General features: G+C 27.9%; 1 protein-coding gene across 1 annotated transcript; it reads left to right on the top strand.

The window, feature by feature from the left end:
* The first annotated feature begins 2404 nt into the window (after nucleotides 1-2404).
* Nucleotides 2405-4114, top strand: LOC145969018 (ejaculatory bulb-specific protein 3-like). Its single transcript, XM_083094885.1, has 2 exons — nucleotides 2405-2639; nucleotides 3432-4114. Exons 1-2 carry the CDS (start codon nucleotides 2441-2443, stop codon nucleotides 3593-3595), a joined length of 363 nt encoding a protein of 120 aa, XP_082951011.1. The 5' UTR covers nucleotides 2405-2440; the 3' UTR covers nucleotides 3596-4114.
* Nucleotides 4115-24129: the final 20015 nt, after the last annotated feature.

Raw genomic sequence — 24129 nt, 5'->3', positions numbered from 1 at the left:
TTTAAAATATTATAACAATTTTTAATTAATCAGCTATTAATTTGTTAATGATAAATATCACGATACAATACTAATCTTTTTTAGTACTCAATATGCTTACACTATTCATGTTCAGTAGCATAAATTTTCAAAATATATTAAACACTCCTTTTTTATTTGTTTCTATTAATACTTTTATGTACAAAATAATGAGAAGAAAAAATATATAATTTGCAATTAACAATTACATATTTTTTTTTCGAAACAATTATGTGTTTTTTTTACAATTATGTGCCAAATGATTCCTCCCATTATTTTGTACACAAAAGTATTAAGGTAAGATAATGAATCGAAAAATGAATATTTTACTAGATATTTTATGGTTTATGTAAAATTAAGAGATTATTTCAAGCCTCATAACTCGAAAAGTACTCGATAAAAAAATACTTTATTATAGTGTTTTGAAAAGCTCTCGAGGTAAGCTACAAGAGCTTTTTTTGAGAAGAGATTGCCCTGACACCCTGTATATATTGTATCTATATGATATCTATATTATATCTATATGATTTTAATAATTTAAAATTGCATCATGAGTGTTTCAGAAAAAGACAGACAACCCAAGTAAATTCATGTTATCCTTTTCTCTCAGGAAACATCCCGCACTACTTTATAAGCAGTCTATATTAATATGTCTGCGTAATTTCAAAATGGTTAAGTTAAACAACTACTATATTTTTTTATAGATAAGAATCATGTTATAAATCACGTAATAAATCCTATAAGAATCTAACATATACATAAGATAAGATAAGAGATATTTTTAGCAATAAAGTACAACCTTTGATACAAATGATTTATATAATAATGATTGATTGATCATAATATCCTTGTTATAACAACACAATAATTGCGTGACACGCATATACTCTCACTATAAATTATTTCTAGAAAATCAATATTAGCATATCGTATTATTATGCATAAATAATGCACAAAAAATTCATTATAATGTGTTTTTGTCTATTTTGCATATGTTATATATTGATTAGTTTTCAAATAATCAAATTTATCCTACAAATAATATTCCAGTCAGAAATATACGCTATATTTTAATTATAATAATTACATAATTTATTCTTATGTCAATCAAAATTAAGTTGTGTTTTAGATAATTGAATATTAATTGCATATTTTTTCGAAGAAAGCAATGTTCATCTTTAACATTGCGTGATTTTTGCCCTTTAGCAGCGAACACATAGAGAGATTAAAGCTTACGTAAAACTATATAAAGAAAAAGACTTTTTCACTTATTCATAATCTCGAAGCGGAATTTGCAAAAAGCATTCGGTTTCGATCATTTATAAGATAAGATTTATAATTATGACTTAAAGCGAGCCTCAAGAGAAATATTCACCGAAATATTGGCTAATTTTTTTTAAATTGTTATCATAAAATTATAATAAGATAATAAATAATTAAGATAATAAAACTATAATTTAGATATAAACTACATACTATCTTTAAACAATATATGCATTTACAAGGTCTTTTCTTCTCGTAATCGGAAATTTTTGTGACTTTATTTGTTCACTTATAAAACTGGATATGCAAATGATTATGAAAAATATTTTTATTGGAAAATTATAGTCTATTACAAGCATAAATCATATTCGAAATGACTTGTTGACGCATAACATATATACAGGGTGGGGCACTTTAATCGCCCCAGGCGGATATTTGGAAAACTAAGAGAGATACAGAAATATGTTTCATACAAAAGTTGTATGGTTCGGAGGGGGACATAAGATAGTGCTATTAGTTTGACCTTGAAGAGTCACCTGAAAGTCATGTGAAGATCACCTCCAACTTTTTAAATGGGACACCCTATATGCTTTTGCATATTCTTGTAGCTCATCTTGAGAGCTTTCCAAAACACTATAATTAAGTTAGTTTTCATTAAGTACTTTTCGAGTTATGAGGCTTGAAATAATTTCTTAATTTTACATAAACCATAAAATATCTAGTAAAATATTCATTTTTCGATTATCTTACCTTAATACTTTTATGTACAAAATAATGAGAGGAATTAATTGGTGTAAAGAAAAAACAGTTGTTTTTAAGAAAAAATATGTAATTTGCAATTAACAATTCCATATTTTTATTCTTATGTCCCCCTCCGAACCATACAACCATACACCATACAACTTTTGTATGAAACATTTTTCTGTATCTCTCTTAGTTTTCCAGATATCCGCCTGGGACGATTAAAATGCCCCACTCTGTATATATATGTATATGTTATACGTTCTCTTGCTAATTAAATCCCACTTCTAGTTTTCTCCTTCCAATTACATCCTGCATATAATTAATATTTTTTTATCACGACTGACACCTATAAATAAAATGCACGATCTATCGACCATTTAGTATCTCTATTACAACTTATTGAAAAGTGACAACTATGGCTCGTCTAATCTACACGATCGCGATCATTGGTATTGCACTGATGTGTGTACTTGCGGAGGAAGAGAAATACGAAGATAAGTACGACGATATTGATGTCCACGAAATACTTGAGAACGTTAAGCTACGAGAACAATATTATAAATGTTTCATGGCAACAGGACCATGCGTAACAGCAGATGAGAAATTCTTCAGTAGTATGTTTACAAAATATTTTACTTCTATCGTATGATTTTTCTTCTTCTTTAACAGAGAAAAAGAGAGAGAAAAATTCCTTTTCTTTGATTACATTGAAATTTATTTTCTTTTAATGTTTAATGCCGTAAGTCTCTATAATTTTCAAATAACTAATAAATCACACATAATAATAGAAATTTTTCTGTAATTTTTCTGTAAATATTAGAAAAGGAAATAATGATAAAATAAAGTTCCCAATTAATTTCAAGCGAGCACTTTACTTTAATAAAAGATATTTGAGGCTTATGAGGAAAAATGAGTTAGAAAAATATGTATAAGTGTGTGAAATTTATATAATTGGAATTATATAAATACATAGAAGTGGATACGTAAGAAAAAGAAAATTCATCGCAACGACGATATGCTTCGAATATTTTATAAGAGATAGATTAACTTTATATATATTAATCCGTTATTCAAAAATAATGTGAGAAATACACGATAATGCATATTTTGTATATACAAGAAATGCTGTACATTATTTATTAATTCAGATATTATTGTTGTTTTATATTTCTTTGGATAGATGATTGATTTCTTCTTTTTAGGAATGTAAAAGATAAAATTAATATTTGATCCTTTTCTTCTGTCCACAAAACATATATTTCAACTTTTTATTTTATTTTAAATTTCTACTACAATATTTTTTGCTTCCGCAATCGTATTAATGTTCGTAGATTTTATATATTTATTAGAAATAAGATTGATTATTATGAATTATTATGGAGAACTTATCAAACCTATATTTTCAGAGATCATCAGTGAGGCTTTTCAAACTAAGTGCAAGCTATGTACTGAAAAGCAAAAGTATATGTTGGACGAAATAAGTGAATGGTATACGAAAAATGAGCCTGAAAAATGGAACGCATTTATTGCAAAAAGTTTAGAAGATATGAAGAAAAAAGCTAAAGAATAATTCCTGTAACAACACCGGCAATATCAAATAAATGCTGACAATACCGATGTTAAGAGATATTTACTAGTTAATTACTAACAAAATTATCTTAGATTTACATTATTGTCTATCGTCTTAGTTTTCGTAAAATGATATTACTGTTTGATATCTTTAATATAATCATTATAATTCTCAAACACGATACAAAATTTAACAAATAAAAAATGTTAGAACATAAAACTATGTAAACCTATGTAAAAGTCTATGTATTTTCAACTATAACTTGTTATTAAATTTATGGTCTATTGTACATATTATCAATAATTGTTTTTTTTTTATTATCATTTGAATTTATCTTAAATAATTTTAACTAACTGTTCTATTAACTGCATATTTAAAGAGAAAATATTAAATACATAATAAATTTTTCAAAAGATACTTATACCTTCCATGTTATTATAAAAAAAAGATCTTTATAACATCCATGTTTATTCCACTTTTGTGACAAAAATTTTAAATAAAAATAGTTATATAAATATATACATACATAATTTTTTTCTTTAAACCCTCCAAAAATAGATTTTTCGCGATTTTTCAGATGTTAAAAATTAATAAAATTTGTTTATTTCTAATTTAATATTTAATTAAACTTAGGCGTAATAATTTTAACATTTAATTATAATTAGGCAGTGTAATTGTGTAGTAATTGTATCTTCGATGCATTTCATTAAGAAAATAACGTGAAATTTATTAGATCATTTTCGATCGATTTCGAATGCATAAAACGACATTTTTTATATGTAAAATTATAATATTAATACATAATAATGATTATTATACATTAGTATTTTATACACAATATTAATATTTAATAATTCGAAAAAAACAATAATTAATATTTTGCACATAAGATTTTTCCATAAACACTAAAAAAATATCGAGAGAAATACTAGCAATTTAATATAATTTTGTAATTGCGATGACATGTTTCATGTGCATAATATATATTAATGAATATTATACAGAAATAAATTAATTTATACTGTTCCAAGAAAATAATTGTTTGTTCTTTCTCATCATAATATGATTGGAATGAGTTTCTCATGGAAAATACATTGCTAGATTAAGAAAAAATAATCCGAATAAGTAAATGATAACGTAAGAAACAGAAAAATTCTTTTCATATTTCTTAGTCCATTAATATAATCAATATTATTCTATATTCGAATGTAAATGTGTGGAACACACATGTTAGTTATTTATATAAAATATTAAAAAAAATATGTGTATACTTATATAATTTTAATTTCTGTTTTTAAATTTGTTTGTAAAATTTTCGTGAAATATTTAGAGTTGATTGTGCATCGTGAAATTGTTCCAACAATAGAAATTATGTAATAATAAAATGTTGTATAATAAAATGTATTGAAGATTGATGTGCATGAAGCATAATAATTGTATTCGTATAAATTTATGTTTGTGTGGTAATTTAAGATAATGATAAAATGTATTTTAAATTAAGAACGTTTCTATAGAAACTTATTTTTTATTCACGTTTGCCAAAAATTATTATAAGATATTAAATCATTGAATTACTTACGACATTCTTTTTCAATTCCATTAATGAAGTTTATCGCGAGCTATGCTACTGTGAATTATCAGTTTATCACATTTAATTGTGCAATATTGCATTCGTGATATATATTTTGCTGAGATTAATTTACACTTTTTATATTAATATATAATAAAAAATATATATAGCTTTATAAAAAAATATTTTTAAGTAAAAGAGAATGTCCAAAATATCAATTTTTATAGTTTTTATTTCAATATTAATTAATTTTATCCAAAAAAGAAATCGTTTCGTAATATCGTCAAGCAATTACTTTTCGTAATTGCAAAAATTGAGAAAGATTTTGATTTTCGAAAAAAGAAGTAAATTTTCTTAAGTTTTATTGTCTAAACTAAATATTAAGTTATACAATAACTTACAAGTCTTTACAAGAAGAAAGCTAAGCAAATAAAATAATAAGTAAGTAAGTAACATACCTAAGGAAAAAAACAGAAAAACATTTGTTTTTATATTGTTCTCTAATCTTTTTATCACATGTGCTTCTTTAATATTAATGTCTATGCGCAATATCTTCGTGATGCAAGGATTTCAAAGATCAAAGATACAAGGAAAATGAAAGATAATTAGGCGAACTGCCTTTCTATGAGGTAAAAATTCAGTAAATTATCTTTATAAATCTTATAAGAAAAAAAAATCTTATAAGAAAATTTTATATAAATAATTAAAATAATATGATTATTAGTTTTAAAATTCTCTAGAAAAGAATTATATATGATAAATTTATATAATGATTACGAATATATAATATTCTTATAGTTTATCGCAAGTATCTTATAGTTTATTGTAAAATATAGGTATCTCTCTCTCTATAAAGATATTATGATAGACATTTAAGCTGTGTTCGCTTTGGTGCTCACACGCTATGAGCATCATTCTGTCTTCGTTGCACATCGAATATTAAACGAAGATAGAGCGATGCTTTCAATGCTAAAAGCGTTAAAACAAACGCAGCCTTAATTGCACATTACGTGTATTCTACTGTTTTATTGCGTAATTGTCTCTAGGAAATCAGTCATTTATTATCATTATACTCATGAATGGATGGAAAGAGATATTAATCCTTCTTCATTGCTTCATCTTGTTTCATTGCTTCTCTTATATTCATAAAATCTATTCAAATATAATATTCATATGCTATATTCGTTGTTGTTTTAATTAATGATAAATATATAAACCATTCTCATATGTTGATCAAAATCAAATAAAATCTGTTTTCCAAGTATTTATATTATTCGCATGTTTTCAAAAATCTCCATTTTTAATATTATGTGATTTCAACAAAAAATTCATAAATAAGTAAATATAACGGAAAATGCAGGTTATGAAAAAAATTGTGCAGAAAAAATTCTACATATTTATCTTGAAGCGGAATTCGCAAAAAGTATTAAATTTAAATAACTTATACCTTATAGCATACGATTTATAATAATGAAGCAAATTAAAAGTGAATTGAAATGTTGACGTGCTAACTTTTTTATTACAATTGTGAAAAATTTTTATTTGAAAATTCTAATTTACATCTGAAATAGTTTGTTAACATGTTATAACTAACACCTATATGTTTACTTCTTTATTAATTAAAATGCATCTCTTTTTTCTCTTTCATGTAAATTTTATATCTGATATTTTTTATCAGATAATGTAGGATGTATGATTCATCGATTATATAATATCTTCATTAATTATTCCAAAAATTATGATGATTCATGATATTATATAATCAAGATGATATCGATCATTGTGATTGAAACAGAATTATGCGTGATCGCAGATACAAAGTTCTTTAAAGATATACCTATATGCAGAGTCTTTTACCAAGTCTTCTTTTCTCTTGATAAATTTTTTTAATTTATTTAAAATCGATTTTTCCCTAAAATATCGAAACACACTTATAATTTTCAAAAATCAGATTTACAATGAGAATCTGTTCTATAAATATTAAAAGAGAAAATAATGGCAGAATAGTATACTCTATTAGTTTTAAACATTTTTCTCTTTACTTTAAAGAACAGACATCTACGAAAGTCATCTACTGTTTTATTTTCCAGTTCCATTCCTTTGTAATTAAATGCTTAAAATAAAAATTTTTAATTGAAGATATTCACTAGAAATTTTCTATCAGTCATTATTAAAATTTTAATAATATTGTAATAAAATTGTAATAATAAAGTTTACTCATATTTTATGAATCACTATTTAAAAATAAATATTAAGTTATATTGATGTTAGTTAAGTTATATTGATGAAAATACAGAATCAATCAATCAATTTGTCAAAAGACAACCATTTTGCTATCTTTTAAAAGAATTGAAGAATTGAATCTATAAAATAAGATTAAAACTGAGAATATTATAAAGATATATAATTTGAACAATTTTATAGTTTTTAGTTACAATAAAAAATTGATGATATAATTCAAATGTTTGATATATAAGATAATTAATTTATTAAATCTTAAATTAATCTATTACTCAAAAATATCATGGTAGAAAAAAATATACAAGATATTTTATATATATGTATAAGAACTGTTGCATATCATTCATCAATCAAATATTCATATCGTTCTATATCATTAAGTGGTCGATTTAAAAAAAAATGAGTCACTATACAATAAGACAATAACAATTTTTGATCTTTTCGTAAAAATTGTTCTTTTAAATCAGATACATGCTTGCTAAATATTCTTTACTACAATAGTAGTACTAAATTTTTATATTTGTTAATCAGAGGAAAGAGCAAGATAAAAAGTAAATCTAATAAATTTTTAAAATATATTAAATTTTTATTTTTAATACAGTAAGTTGTGTAAGCTAAAATTAATATTGTCACATGTTACTATATAAAAATAAAATTATAGAAATTTTCACCGAAGTTTTTGAAAATCAATTCAGAAAAATATAATAAAAAGTAAAAAGAAATATTAAATAATGTACTAGACAATTATATATAAATGATAAATTTGATGTTTGGCAAATAACTTCAAAGGCTTCAGAGAATATAAAAAAGAACAGACTGAGAAAAATTATTATTGACAATAAATTGAAAGATATTAACATTGCTTTGCATCAGATTAAAATATATTTTCAAAAAATTTGCTTAATCAGTTAAGGATGTATAGTAGATATTTAACATAATTGTCTGGAACTCAATTTTTCATAAAATTATTATTTTATGATATTCCTAACACTATCAAGAGATTTAAAAATGATATAAAATAATATTTTTACATATAGTAACGTGTGATAATATTGTAGCTTACATCTCGCTATATTATTGCTATAATTTTGCTGTATTAATTTTCTATTTATTTCTCCATAATATTTTCCTGATATTTCAATTAATAATTGCATTTCTATTATATTGTTTGAACTGCTTATTGGCCGTGATATTTGAAAAAGAAAAAAGATATTAAAGTACGGCGAATATTTCTAATCCAAATGTGCAAATCCCCATAATTAAATATCTATCATTTTCTGTTTATTTTTATAATAAAAATTTTATTATAAATAAAATAATTTCAGTAATAAATAATTTTTTTTAAACCTTCCAGAGAACCTTGCAGAGAATATAATTTCTTTGCAAAATTAGAAGAAAGATAAGGTAAGAATTTATTTTTAATAATTTTTGAGCACATACCTTTTTTCAATAAATACCTGATTATGTATATGCAGTATGTCGATAGAATATACCCGTCGGATTTCAGCGGGGAAAATAAGATAAAATATACATCAATCTCGACTCCGATTTCGACGAGGAAATAAAGATGAAATATATGTCACAATATCGATCGATTCCGGATATTTCTAGAAAACATAGAAAGATGCACAGATAATAAAGATAGATTTTTCGAATTGCAAGCTTGTAAAAGTTATGTATTTTCAACGATTCTGATGCATACCTGATTGTTTATATGTAGTTGTGTATTTTCGTTGTATTTCGACGAAACTTGAGATGTGCTACGTTGATCGAGTACGAATATATAGACGCGAAACATGCAGACACTAAACACTCAAAGGAATCGCAATATTAATGTAAAATAGCAATTGCACACAAAAACTGATTATCAATATTTGACAATTTATGAGAAATATTTATGATATTCGTTCGCGCGCGAGATTCCGTCGCAAAAAATAAAAAATATCGCAAAACATACAGGTCGATTTGAATGCGGTTTTATAGTTGTTTTGGCGCGTTCCGTAAAAGATATCCGACTTCGAGAATCGCAATATCGCAAATTGCAGCACTCAAAGTATCGAAACATCGAATATGACAACGTCAGGCCAGAAAGAAGACTGAGAGATGTCATGGCCTGCTTTTAGATGATCTCTGAAAGCGATACTCCCTCTATGGACATTGAAAACGTGGACATAAACTACAAAGCCAATGTCCATGAATGTTCTCAGAGGGTAATATATAATGTGCACAATTTCTGGTTTTGTTCTGTGCTATGTGCGCGAAATGCCGATAGCACCAGTGCTGTATAACAAGATACTTATGTATGTAAATTAATGATAGTAAATAAATTATTCAATCGCGAAAGATACTGTAATATTCAAAGATGAAATAAATATTTTTCTATATTCATTGTCATATTTATATCTTTTTATTTACAAAACACAAAATGCCTGCTGTGGGATAAAAACATTTTTAACTGTATTTCTATAAATCTTTTTAATTAGCAGTAAACTGATCTTTGATATTTATCAATTATTTTTTTAATTATTTATACATGTAAAAATTTAATTATTAATACATGTATAGAATTTGTCAAATTAATCACTGATTTTTCTGAAGTTTTTATAATGAAGACTCGAAAAATATAGATGTTGCAAAATACTTTAAGTCTCTTCCTTTATATAAAATATAAAGAATTCATATGTTCCAATCTAATATAGGTAACATTATTTATATATTTTTATTATAATTTTCATACCAGCATAATATTTTTGTGCTTAATACTTTATATAATACAATGTACTAAATTATAAAATTTAATATAATTACAAAATAGTATTACGATTAATAAATAGGTTGTATGCATACTGTCTTTTAGTTTCTAATCATTTCCAATCACTATGCATTTCTATCCAATATATTCTCTTCTTCGAGTTCTTGGATTATTATGGTTTATTGTATTCCTTTGTGTTAACATCATAAAAATTATCATCACTTGTCATGCTTATTCCTTCCTATATGGAGTCCATCGGAATACTTTCTATGGACATTTGTTCTCAGGTATAGATATTCAAATCACTGTAGTTGCCTTTTTCTATTTTCTCGATTATTGTCCCTTTTTCTTTCATTTTATTTAAAAATATTAATATAATTAATATAACAAATATTTATATAATATTGGTATCTCTCTTCCCCTTCGACCTGTCCGGCATGGGTGATCCTATCAGTAACGACGGTCGGTATTCATAATTCACTTTTATATTTAAGATCATACTTAAAATTATCTTAATTATAAGGAAAGCCTGTATGAATATCGGCGTATGTTACCGCCGGCATAGCTCTCAGGTTCATTAGAGTACTCAAACCTCCTCACCCGGCAAGTGCCTTCGTTAAGGTGGAGATACCATCGAGGAGGAAAAATTTTTTATTTCCTTTCAATAGAGAATTTAATACAAAAGTTAATGTAAAATATAATATAATTTGAAATGTAATACAAAATAATTTATAACATGGAATAATTTATTACACGAAAATGCTCAAAATATATGTATAATATTTTATAATATAAAATTTATTAAAAATTTTTACATAGTCTAGACAAGATTAGTGATGATTAGTCCCTAAGATTATTGGAATTTTAATATATTTTTCTTAGCATTAAAGGAATATTAAAAAAATTTTAATGATCACCTAATAGCCCTAACAATCCTTTTTTTTTCTACGTGGGGAAAATGCTCCTTATGCACACCCCGGCGGGACCTATTTAGCAGTTCCGCCGGGGTAGTGTTGGGCTCTCACATACATAAAATTTCGTATTACATAAAAGTACATAAATTTCGTATTACATAAGTACATAAAATTTCGCAAAAAAATTCGTATTACTATAAACATTATTGAGTGTTAACAATTTAATTTTCATTAAATTTCTTGATGTCGGCTCTCGAATATAAAATATGTGATATTAATATTCGGGTAATAAGAGCCTATCGCGGATGTAATTGCGTAATGATCAAAACTTTACTTGGAATAATCTCTTGGTTTGAGATTTAATTCCAACAAATTCCCCTCTAACCCCCCTAGATGGAAGTAGGCGAGAAAAATATCGGTCCGAAAGTCGCTGAATCGGGAATCGAACCCGAATCTTTCGTTTGCCGGGCGACTGCTCTTACCAGTAAGCTCTTACTTCCATCTAGGGGGGTTAGAGGGGAATTTGTTGGAATTAAATCTCAAACCAAGAGATTATTCCAAGTAAAGTTTTGATCATTACGCAATTACATCCGCGATAGGCTCTTATTACCCGAATATTAATATCACATAATTTAATTTTCATTTTTATATAAATAAAATACCTATTAAAAAAAACACTCAAAAAATATTGACCCCTTCAAAATTCTTAATATTAATAATATAATTATTGAAATATTTATTAATCTGTTTTCCCTAATATTATTTAAACCTACATTTCCTGATTCTTTAAAAGATACATAATATATTAATCACCTAAATTAATCACATAATAGCCCTAACAATCCTCTACTTCTGTTGAAAGAAAAATTAAAAAATCTTAATGATCACCTAATAGCCCTAACAATCCTATTTCTCGATTAAGTGAAATTATTCGAGGAAAGCCTATCTCTAATCACGTATATTTAATTACGTGCCCTAATTACATACTCTAACCGCGTGCCCTAACCGCGTGAATAAATGTCCGACATTACGTACTATTGTACGTAAAGCTTTTCTTCAGGCCAGTTGAACTTACTTTTCGTTGATCCTGACCACTTTCTCGCTCGATCTCTAATCAGAGATCGAAAAAGGAGATAAACACTCCTTCTTTTGCCATTAATTACCGGCAAATGAGCGTAAATATTTCACGCTCATCGTAACGTTCGCTCGATTTTACGATCGTTCGTTAAATATTTGAATATAATTTTATTTTAACTTAAATAAAGCCAAATTACTACAAATTTCTGTATATTATATTTTCTAATAAAATATAAAATTCATGTGTGTGTACAACTTTTATCATATTACAAATTATTTAATTAATCATTTGGCTTTATATTAAGTTAAAGTAAAGTTTAAAAACAATATCTACAAACAAATTCTACGATGGATGAGCTATAAGAAATTAGAATAAAATAAGTGCGCGTTATAAAAATAAAGTCGCATCAAAAATTGGTAAAATTGATAAAATTATTAATGCGTGCTCTTTATTTAATAAATTAGACAAAATCTTTATAAAAAAATTTTCTTTTCTTGATTCTCTTTTTTTAATTACTTCAATATATTTTCGCAATAGATGCAAAGCATTTCGAAAGAATTTATTAAAAGTTATTTAATTTAATCTATCCTAGCTCATCCATTTTAAGGCAACGGATTTACAATCTACAATCTACAATGTATAATCTACAATCTATAATCTACATCTACATCTGCAATCTCTACGAATCCGTTACCTTAAAATTAAATAAAAGTTTTTCTCACTCACTGATGCGCAACAGCGGAGTGTTGTTATCGAAGCTAGTTGTCTGTAACATACAAATATAAAATTCATTTATAATAATGCTCACAAAATGCAATCAATATTTAAAAAAATTTTTATCGTTCGGAATTTTATATCCGATGTGTAAAATAATAAGCAGAGATAAACACGTGTGGAAAAATTTTATAAATTTTTGAAACTGTCTTTTAAATAGAAAGTTTTATATGACTTTTATAAAAATCTTTTTCTCTAATTTTCTCTTTAATTAATTTAAATAAAAACACCGAATTATTATGCGTACAATTTATACCAATTGATATACAAATAATAAATATTCACCATCAGGTTGCTCCACCGATGCAAGATGCCTCTCCCAGGCCTCCTCCTCCTCTCATGTTGTTGACGCGCGATACTTTTAACGGCACTCCCGCACTCACGAGCGATATTCTTATATCGCTATTTCCGCTATTTTACGCGCGATACTAAACGGCACTCCCGCACTAATTCGGTACGATTAAAAATTTGGTCGCGCGATGTATATATTTAATACATATATACTTTGTACGACACTCCCGATTTCGGTACGAGCGAAAATCCCATTTCATTTCACGAGAATCAACTTCGAGCCAACAAGTCGGGAATGCAACGATATAACGAGCAAAGACTAAGCCTCAACCGGAAAGAAGACGAAACGATTGATGGAAATAGAGGAAAATGAAGTTCACCAACTCTTTTTCGCGCATAATTATCCTATCTCGTATCGAACCTGGACCCGCTAAGCACGATTTCAGGCGCTCCGCCCGGACATATTATGCCTCCCGCGGTTGCTATATGCTACACCAGGCTGGTAGACGGCAAAAGAAGAGGATACCCACATTTTTTAAACGCTAACATTCAGCAATTTAGAAAATGGGGAGGCAACCCCTTTTATCGAGCGAAAATCGTGCCTAGGGGAATCCACTCGACGGAGTCTCGATAGGGTTAACACACGCAGTGCGTGTGGCTGTAGACGAGCAAAAAGAAGGGACCCATTAACGACCATTCCGAGCAATCGATCGAGTTCTAACTAATTCGGGCCGAATCACTTGACGAAGCACGAAGCACGAGTGTACGTTGCATAGCAACGTGTGCAAACTCGAAATCCTAGTTAGCTGGCATCGGAAGTAGAGACTCGTGACAATAATGAAATTGTGATTTTTATACGAAAAGTCCAACGCGGAAGCGCGAAAACGCGACGACGCGAGAATACTACAACGCGAAAACGCGGTAACGAAACGCCGCCGTCCGCGACACGTTGATGGCACCGACGACGCGAAAGGGTACTTAGCTTCCCTTTCAGGCTCCTTAAGATTTATCCTAAATAGAAAAATTTAAGATAAACCTCAAGGCACCATCCAAGTACTAAGCCCTCCCACCGCGACAAGGTGTACCCAATGGGAGGGTTATATTATATATAATTTTATATATAATATATTTTGTGGAATTTATTTTGTAATATATTATATAAATTTAAATTCGCAAATATAAACGATAAATAAAAATATAAAGAATAAGAGGAAATATATTACATAAAGCAATGTTCAAAATAATTGATTTTAAAACTAATTATTGCGCGCAATTAATTTTTACATTTTTACTTTTAAATAGATATATTTTAATATTATAAATTGCGTAATTACAAAATAATTTATATTTTTTAGATATAAACTTTTAGTAATACAATAAATAAAAAAATTTCAATTTTTTTATATGTGAAATATTTAAATAAATATATCAATATGAAATATTTTATAAAACATAAGAAGTATCTGAAAATATTAATAACAAATATTATAAATGTTTTAATCATTTTAAAATAAAATGGAATATTTTTTATAAGTATATGTATTATATATGTTACAATTTAAAATCACTATTAAATCACTATCAAAGAAATAAAACGAAATGTGAAATATGTATATTTTGAATATATACTCTCTAAAAGTGAATCAGTGTATTATCACTGTAATCAGTGCTGTACTTATAACTGCTTATAATCAGTGAGTATTTACTGTTTTTCAGTGATAATACACTGATTCACTAGTAGTATATATACTACTTTCACTAGATTGAATCAGTGTATTATCACTGAAAAACAGTAAATACTCACTGATTACAAGCAGTTATAAGTACAGCACTGATTACAGTGATAATACACTGATTCACTTTTAGAGAGTACTAATGATAAATAATTTATATATTGTTGCGTCCGCGGAACGATATATGTATATCGAACGCGCGCGATACAATCGGCATACGCTGACGCTCGTGCACTCGTAACTAATAACGCGATTTAAGGTGCACAAGAATTTTAATAAACCGAGAGTAACATATAAGAATTTAGAATAATCGTAAAACGGATCACAAATAGACGCGCGTCCGCACAGCTTGACAGCTGGGCTCAGACTCTCTGACAGTCGTTGTTTATAACAACATCTTGACAACGCGCGCGGAAACGATCTTCTTCGAAAGAATTCAACGGATGACGAATACATTCAACGGGACGGGACGCGGGGACAACAATATAATAAATAATAAATGTGATAAATAATTTATATCAATGACTTACATCATATCTTATTGGTCCATCCATTTCCAAAACCTCCTTCTTTCTTTTGCTTTCTTCGCTTTTTCCTCGTGGCACTTCAATCCTCCTTGCACTCATTTGAATTCCTCGTTGCACTTACACTCATTCACGAAAAGTTCCTCGTTGCACTTGCAATTGTGTTCAGAGAAAGAATTTGATAATATATGAAACGTCTCACATCACTACTTCACTGCTCAAGAGTCACTGAGCGAATGATCGTAAGTCAGAAACACTACTGCGGTACTGTTTATATCGCCAAGGTTGACTATGTAAAGAAAGAATTTGATAATATGTGAAACGTCTCTCACGTCACTACTCAAGGTCACTGTGCGAATGATAATAAAGCCATGTAACATTATTAACAATAGCGCGATACTGTTTATCAAGGTCAAACACGGTGTTATTGATAATTCTCTCGTTGCCGAAATATTTTCTGTAATATAAAATATTTGAGGAAATTCGAGGAATATTAAATTATAGAAGTATTTTAATTTATTGATTAAGATTAATTGATTATTTATTAAACTATTCATCACTCATGAAGTCTTTCGTCATGCTAATTATTTCCATCTATAATTCGATTGTTTTACTTCGTGTTCTCTCACAATCCAAATTATATTGAGATTGTCAAATAGAATGATGAAGTAACACGGATGGAATATATTTGTGACTCTAAGTATTAAAATAATAATTATTGTCCGTAAAGATTGCAAACATCGATGTGATTATTTAATATGTTGGATTCCTATCACATTAAATTGATTCTCGATTAAATTGTATATTGTTTAATTAACCAGGATTGAGAAAATTTAAAGCATTGGTCGAAATATATTTAATTCTAATAATGTTAAAGAAATATTATAAGCATATAATAAGCATCGATGATCAAAAGATCATAATATATTTAATTCTCTTGTCCCCTTTCATGTATCCCCTGTTTCAATTTTTATTCGCAGTAATGAATGATTACGATTCGATAAATATTTATCGTTGCGATACAGTCGTTTCATGTCGTTTATCAAAAGTTAATTAATTTTTAATTATTAATATTTATAGCAAATTATGTTTCGATACTAATCGTAATCGTGTTTTGTACAAAAATTACAATATACGAAACGTTTCTCATCGCTACTTTATTACTCGAGAGTCACCGTGCGAATGATAACAGAGCCGTAATGTAGCGCGCTACTGTTTATATTTTATATTTCCAAAGTCGAACACCGTGTTATATTGATAATTCGTTGCCGAAATATTTTATACATTATAAAATATACATTAACGCAAAATATTAAATAACAAAAGTATTTTAATTTATAGATTAATTAATCGATTATTTATTAAACAATTAATTAATATACGAAGCATTTTGCATCACTACTTTACTGCTCGAGTGTCACCGAATAAATGATAGCAAAACCATAACATACAAACAATAGCATCCTATTGTTTACGTCGCCAAAATCGAACATAATGTTATTGATAAGTCGTTGCCAAAATATTTTATATATTATAAAATATACACTAACGCGGAATATTAAATTATAGAAGTGTTTTAATTTATTGATTAAATTGATTATTTATTAAGTATTCATCACGGAGCCTTTATGCTAATTATTTACGTATATAATTCAATTGTTTTATCGCGCGTTCTTTCATAATCCAAATATATTTTGATTATCAAAAGAACACGCGTGAAATACATTTTATTTCAAGTATCATTGAAAAAATAATTATTGTCCGTAAAGCTCGCAACGAAATGATTATTTATTATCTTAGATTTCTATCACTTTGATTTTTCTACTTGACAATCTCAATATAATTTGGATTGTGAGAGAACACGAAGTAAAACAATTAATCGAATTATAGATGGAAATAATTAGCATGACGAAAGACTTCATGAGTGATAAATAGTTTAATAAATAATCAATTAATCTTAATCAATAAATTAAAATACTTCTATAATTTAATATTCCTCGCTCAAATATTTTATATTACAGAAAATATTTCGGCAACGAGAGAATTATCAATAACACCGTGTTTGACCTTGATAAACAGTATCGCGCTATTGTTAATAATGTTACATGGCTTTATTATCATTCGCACAGTGACCTTGAGTAGTGACGTGAGAGACGTTTCACATATTATCAAATTCTTTCTTTACATAGTCAACCTTGGCGATATAAACAGTACCGCAGTAGTGTTTCTGACTTACGATCATTCGCTCAGTGACTCTTGAGCAGTGAAGTAGTGATGTGAGACGTTTCATATATTATCAAATTCTTTCTCTGAACACAATTGCAAGTGCAACGAGGAACTTTTCGTGAATGAGTGTAAGTGCAACGAGGAATTCAAATGAGTGCAAGGAGGATTGAAGTGCCACGAGGAAAAAGCGAAGAAAGCAAAAGAAAGAAGGAGGTTTTGGAAATGGATGGACCAATAAGATATGATGTAAGTCATTGATATAAATTATTTATCACATTTATTATTTATTATATTGTTGTCCCCGCGTCCCGTCCCGTTGAATGTATTCGTCATCCGTTGAATTCTTTCGAAGAAGATCGTTTCCGCGCGCGTTGTCAAGATGTTGTTATAAACAACGACTGTCAGAGAGTCTGAGCCCAGCTGTCAAGCTGTGCGGACGCGCGTCTATTTGTGATCCGTTTTACGATTATTCTAAATTCTTGTATGTTACTCTCGGTTTATTAAAATTCTTGTGCACCTTAAATCGCGTTATTAGTTACGAGTGCACGAGCGTCAGCGTATACCGATTGTGTCGCGCGCGTTCAATATACATATATCGTTCCGCGGACGCGGAATATAAATTATTTTGTAATTACGCAATTTATAATATTAAAATATATCTATTTAAAAGTAAAAATGTAAAAATTAATTGCGCGCAATAATTAGTTTTAAAATCAATTATTTTGAACATTGCTTTATGTAATATATTTCCTCTTATTCTTTATATTTTTATTTATCGTTTATATTTGCGAATTTAAATTTATATAATATATTACAAAATAAATTCCACAAAATATATTATATATAAAATTATATATAATATAACCCTCCCATTGGGTACACCTTGTCGCGGTGGGAGGGCTTAGTACTTGGATGGTGCCTTGAGGTTTATCTTAAATTTTTCTATTTAGGATAAATCTTAAGGAGCCTGAAAGGGAAGCTAAGTACCCTTTCGCGTCGTCGGTGCCATCAACGTGTCGCGGACGGCGGCGTTTCGTTACCGCGTTTTCGCGTTGTAGTATTCTCGCGTCGTCGCGTTTTCGCGCTTCCGCGTTGGACTTTTCGTATAAAAATCACAATTTCATTATTGTCACGAGTCTCTACTTCCGATGCCAGCTAACTAGGATTTCGAGTTTGCACACGTTGCTATGCAACGTACACTCGTGCTTCGTGCTTCGTCAAGTGATTCGGCCCGAATTAGTTAGAACTCGATCAATTGCTCGGAATGGTCGTTAATGGGTCCCTTCTTTTTGCTCGTCTACAGCCACACGCACTGCGTGTGTTAACCCTATCGAGACTCCGTCGAGTGGATTCCTCTAGGCACGATTTTTGCTCGGTAAAAGGGGTTGCCTCCCCATTTTCTAAATTGCTGAATGTTAGCGTTTAAAAAATGTGGGTATCCTCTTCTTTTGCCGTCTACCAGCCTGGTGTAGCATATAGCAACCGCGGGAGGCATAATATGTCCGGGCGGAGCGCCTGAAATCGTGCTTAGCGGGTCCAGGTTCGATACGAGATAGGATAATTATGCGCGAAAAAGAGTTGGTGAACTTCATTTTCCTCTATTTCCGTCAATCGTTTCGTCTTCTTTCCGGTTTGGGCTTAGTCTTTGCTCGTTGTATCGTTGCATTCCCGACCTGTTGGCTCGAAGTTGATTCTCGTGAAATGAAATGGGATTTTTGCTCGTACCGAAACCGGGAGTGTCGTACAAAGTATATATATATTAAATATATACATCGCGCGACCAAATTTTTAATCGTACCGAATTAGTGCGGAAGTGCCGTTTAGTATCGCGCGTAAAATAGGAAATAGCGATATAAAAATATCGCTCGCGAGTGCGGGAGTGTCGTTAAAAGTATCGCGCGCCAACAACATGAGAGGAGGAGGAGACCTGGGAGAGGCATCTTACATCGGCGGAGCAACCTGATGGTGAATATCTATTATTTATATATTAATTGTTATAAATCGTTAACATGTTATAAACGAACAATAATTCGATCTTATTAATAAAATGAATTAAAGAGAAATATTTTTATAAAAGTCATATAAAATTTTCTATTTAAAAAACAGTTTTAAAAATTTATAAAATTTTTCCATACGTGTTTATCTGCTTATTATTTTACACATCGGATATAAAATTCCACGCGATAAAAATTTTTTTAAATATTAATTGCATTTTGTGAGCATTATTATAAAGAATTTTATATTTGAATGTTACAGACAACTAGCTTCGATAACAACAACTCCGCTGTTGCGCATCAGTGCCGGTAAGTGAAAAAAACTTTTATTTAACTTTAAGGTAACGGATTCGTAGAGATTGCAGATGTAGATGTAGATTGTAGATTGTAGATAAATCCGTTGCCTTAAAATGGATGAGCTAGGATGGATTAAATTAAATAAATTAAATTAAATAATTAAATTAAATAAATTAAATTAAATAATTAAATTAAATAAATTAAATTAAATAATTAAATTAAATAAATTAAATTAAATTAAATAATTTTAATAAGTTCTTTCGAAATGCTTTGCATCTATTACAAAAATATATTGAAATATTAATTAAAAAAGAAGAAATCAAGAAAAGATTTTTTTTGAAAGATTTTGTCTAATTTATTAAATAAAGAACATGCATTAACAATTTTATCAATTTTATCAATTTCTTATGCTAATTTATTCTTATAACGCGCACTTATCTTCTAATTCCTTATAGCTCATCTATCGTAGAATTTGTTTGTAGATATTGTTTTTAAACTTTACTTTAACTTAATATGAAGTCAAATGATTAATTAATTAAATAATTTGTAATATGATAAAAATTATACACAAATTAATTTTATATTTATTACAAAATATAAAATATATAGAAATTTGGCGTTATTTCAGTTAAAATAAAGTTATATTCAAATATTTAACGAACGATCATAAAATGGAACGATCGTTACTAAATGAGCGTAAATATTTCACGCTCATTTGCCGGTAATTATCCGGCAAAAGAAAGAGTGTTTATCTCCTTTTTCGATCTCTGATTAGAGATCAAGAAAGAAAATGGCCAGGATCAACGAAAGGTAGGTTCAACTGGCCTGAAGAGCACGCAGTTAGGGTACGCGGTTAGGGTACGCGGTTAGGGCACGCGATTAAAGTATATACATGATTAGGTCATGTAATTAAGGCACGTGATTAAAGTATATACATGATTAGGTTAGGTGATGATTAGAAATAGGTTCCACAAATCTCGAATAATTTTAGTCAATCAGGAAGTAGGGTTGTTAGGGCTATATTAAGTAAGATCATTAGAATTCTTCTTTTAATATTAGGGTTGTTAGGGCTATTAAGATCATTAGAATTCTTTAATACAAGGGTTGTTAGAGCTATTAGGTAAGATTCATTCTTTCTTTTAATATTCCAATAATCTTAGGGGTAAATTAAATTTATTTTAATTAAATTAATTTTATTTTAATTGAATTTATTTTTAAAAATATTGTAAAAATAAATATAACATGTTTCAAAATAAAAATGTTTTAAAAATGAAATTTAAATTATCAAAATTATCTTCAGGAATATTAAAGAAATTGCATTATTATTAAGGTTTAAGAAATATCTTAACATTATATTTTATTTTAAAACTTAAAAATATATGTGTATCGAGTTAAATATTAAATTCAAATGTTAATGCTATCAATATCAAATTATTGATGTTATTAAATATTTGAATAAATTGAATATTATTATTTGATATTGATAGCATCATAAATTTGTAAATTGTAAATATAGTTATAATTGTATTTTAATTATAATCTAATATTGATATTTTAATTGTAAAATACAATACAATTATGACTATAATTATATTATATGAAATTGTATTTATGATTGTAAATTCTTACGTAAATTCTTACGAAAAATTATCGAAACTATACGTATAATGATTACATAATAGTAATTAACATAATAGTAATTCATTAAATTAAAGTATTTATTTCTATATTATATATTTTTGAAATATTCATAAAAGAGTAACTGTTTGTATTTTCATATCAAAGAGTCATTAATAAAATCGGAAAATTTTTATATAAAATATAAAAATTCGATGCTAAATTAATGATTAAATATAAGCTTTACAAAATTTGACGAACGCCTTCGTTACATAATCGCGAGTCAATTATTATAAATTTAATGATATACTTTCCGTTAAACTTATCTATTATATTTATGAATTCTATATCGCGCGAAACTGAATATTCGTAAAATAAATTAATAAATTATGATTGCGAAAATATCGTGCTCGTTCTTTTCGCGTTCTTATATAAAGTTGTCATTTTAACAAAAGAATTTTACCGCTGTCCCTCTCATCAGATAATATTGCTAAATATTGTTAATTAAATATAAAGAAATATCGAATAGGAGTGTGAAGATTCGATGTAATAAGTCAACGATTAAATATTAGCTTCAAAAAATTTAACGATCACCTTCGATATTATATAGAATCGCGAGTTAATTATTATGAATTTAATAATTTGTTTTTTCAGTTATATTTACGAATTTCGTATCGAAAAATACTAAATAAATTAATAAATTACGGTTGCAAAGACACCGTGTTTTTCCCGCGTTTTTTTCGCGTTCTTAAACGAGATTGTCGTTTTAATGAAAGAGTTATCGTTGTTTCTTTCATTAAATAAACGTTAATGAAAGTTGCGTGGCTTGTAACGCCGAGGAGTCGAAACGATTTTCATCATGGAGAATTATTTCTCACCGGTTCTTGTGAGATCCATTCGCGACGTCTAGTTCGATGCCCTATTAAAAATTGGGAATTTTTATTGTAAGATTGGAACTAATCCCAGGTTTTCCTGGCAATTTCCGAAAGCAATGATTTTGGTAGTAATTCAACGACGATACGCTTCTTTAACGTCGAATTAATTTAAATAATATATATTTAGATGAGAGAAATGTATCTTTTCTTTTCTTCGTTAAAAATGTTCTATCATTATTAGGATTGGTATTATTATTGTCTATATATATAATGCCAGAAAGATTTAATAGTAGATTAAATATGGATATAGCGTTGTGTATAAATTTTAATTTTTCAAGAAATTTCATATTGTAATTAATTTTTATTAATTTTTTGATAAAATTACGAACGAATATATTTTATTAATTATTAATTAATTATCTCATTTGAAAAATTATTTCTAGGTTGGGGATATTAACATTAATTTTTAGTTTCTTTTAAGAAACTATTTACAGGTATTGGACATCCATCGCCATTTTGAAATATTAGTTTTTAGGTATATACCATTTTATATATATATATATGTATAATAAAATACATGCACAAATTCACGTATCCAAAATATTTTTATAATTTTTAATAATGTTATATATTATATATACGCGAAATTATACATGAATGTTACATAAAATGTGCGAATACTTAAAAATTTCGAGACGAATCGAATGGGTACCCCTATATCAGTAAGATATTGATTAAAAGAAAAAAAATTATTAATTTAAACGTTATAAGAATAAGAATCTAGAGAATTAATCCAGAATTAATTGTTTAAAATTATTTGATTTATTTTATTTTGCACACTGTTTGAATTGAAATTTTTTAAATCTTGCTGATATCGGGTTCGATTCGTCTCGCGCGCGCAAACGGTACCCCAAATTATATGTGTTCGCACATTAACACAAACTCCAATAATGCATGTATTTTATTATTTATAAATATAATCGTTCGTAATCACATTTTAATAAAAAAGGTCGTTATATCCATTTAATTTTCAATAAAGAAATATATTTCTTAATAATGGAAGAACATGTTTTCTGATGTGCATATCAATTTCATAAATTGAAGACAATGACGAGGGATAATTGTCGTTGATTTATTACTGAAATCATTGCTATCGGGAATAGTCCGGAAGATCCAGGATTCGTTCCCTCCTACAATGAAGTTCCCGACGTTCAAATGGATCACTTAACTTTTCTTCGCAAATTGATCTTGCGAAATCTGATGTAGAAACAAGATGTTAATCGTTCTCCATTTTTAAAATCGCTCCTCTTTTTATCGGATTATCAGTATATCACTCGCGTATCTGTAATTGAATATTTTGAATATTATCGATTTATTTATTTATCGTCGCGTTTTATCGCGAATTTTAAATCGCGATTTATCTTATAAAAATTCGCAAGTAAATCGGTCGGTGAATTGCATATTCGCAAACATTACAGACCTCAAATGTTTGTCGAAATATTTTCGATTTTCTATACGTGATAATAATTATATCGCGCACGTGTCTATTGAGAGCTTCGATTATTATATTATAAAAATTATACGTATCGCAATCAAATATTTCGCATATTATGGACTTATTTATTCGTCGCATTTTCTCGTAAATTCG

The sequence above is a fragment of the Camponotus vicinus genome, unplaced genomic scaffold (assembly GCF_025532165.1).
Source record: "Camponotus vicinus isolate PSW18456_S1 unplaced genomic scaffold, iyCamVici1.0 SCAF_1, whole genome shotgun sequence".
Lineage (NCBI taxonomy): Eukaryota > Metazoa > Arthropoda > Insecta > Hymenoptera > Formicidae > Camponotus > Camponotus vicinus.
This window is presented reverse-complemented; position numbering and strand designations above follow the sequence as displayed.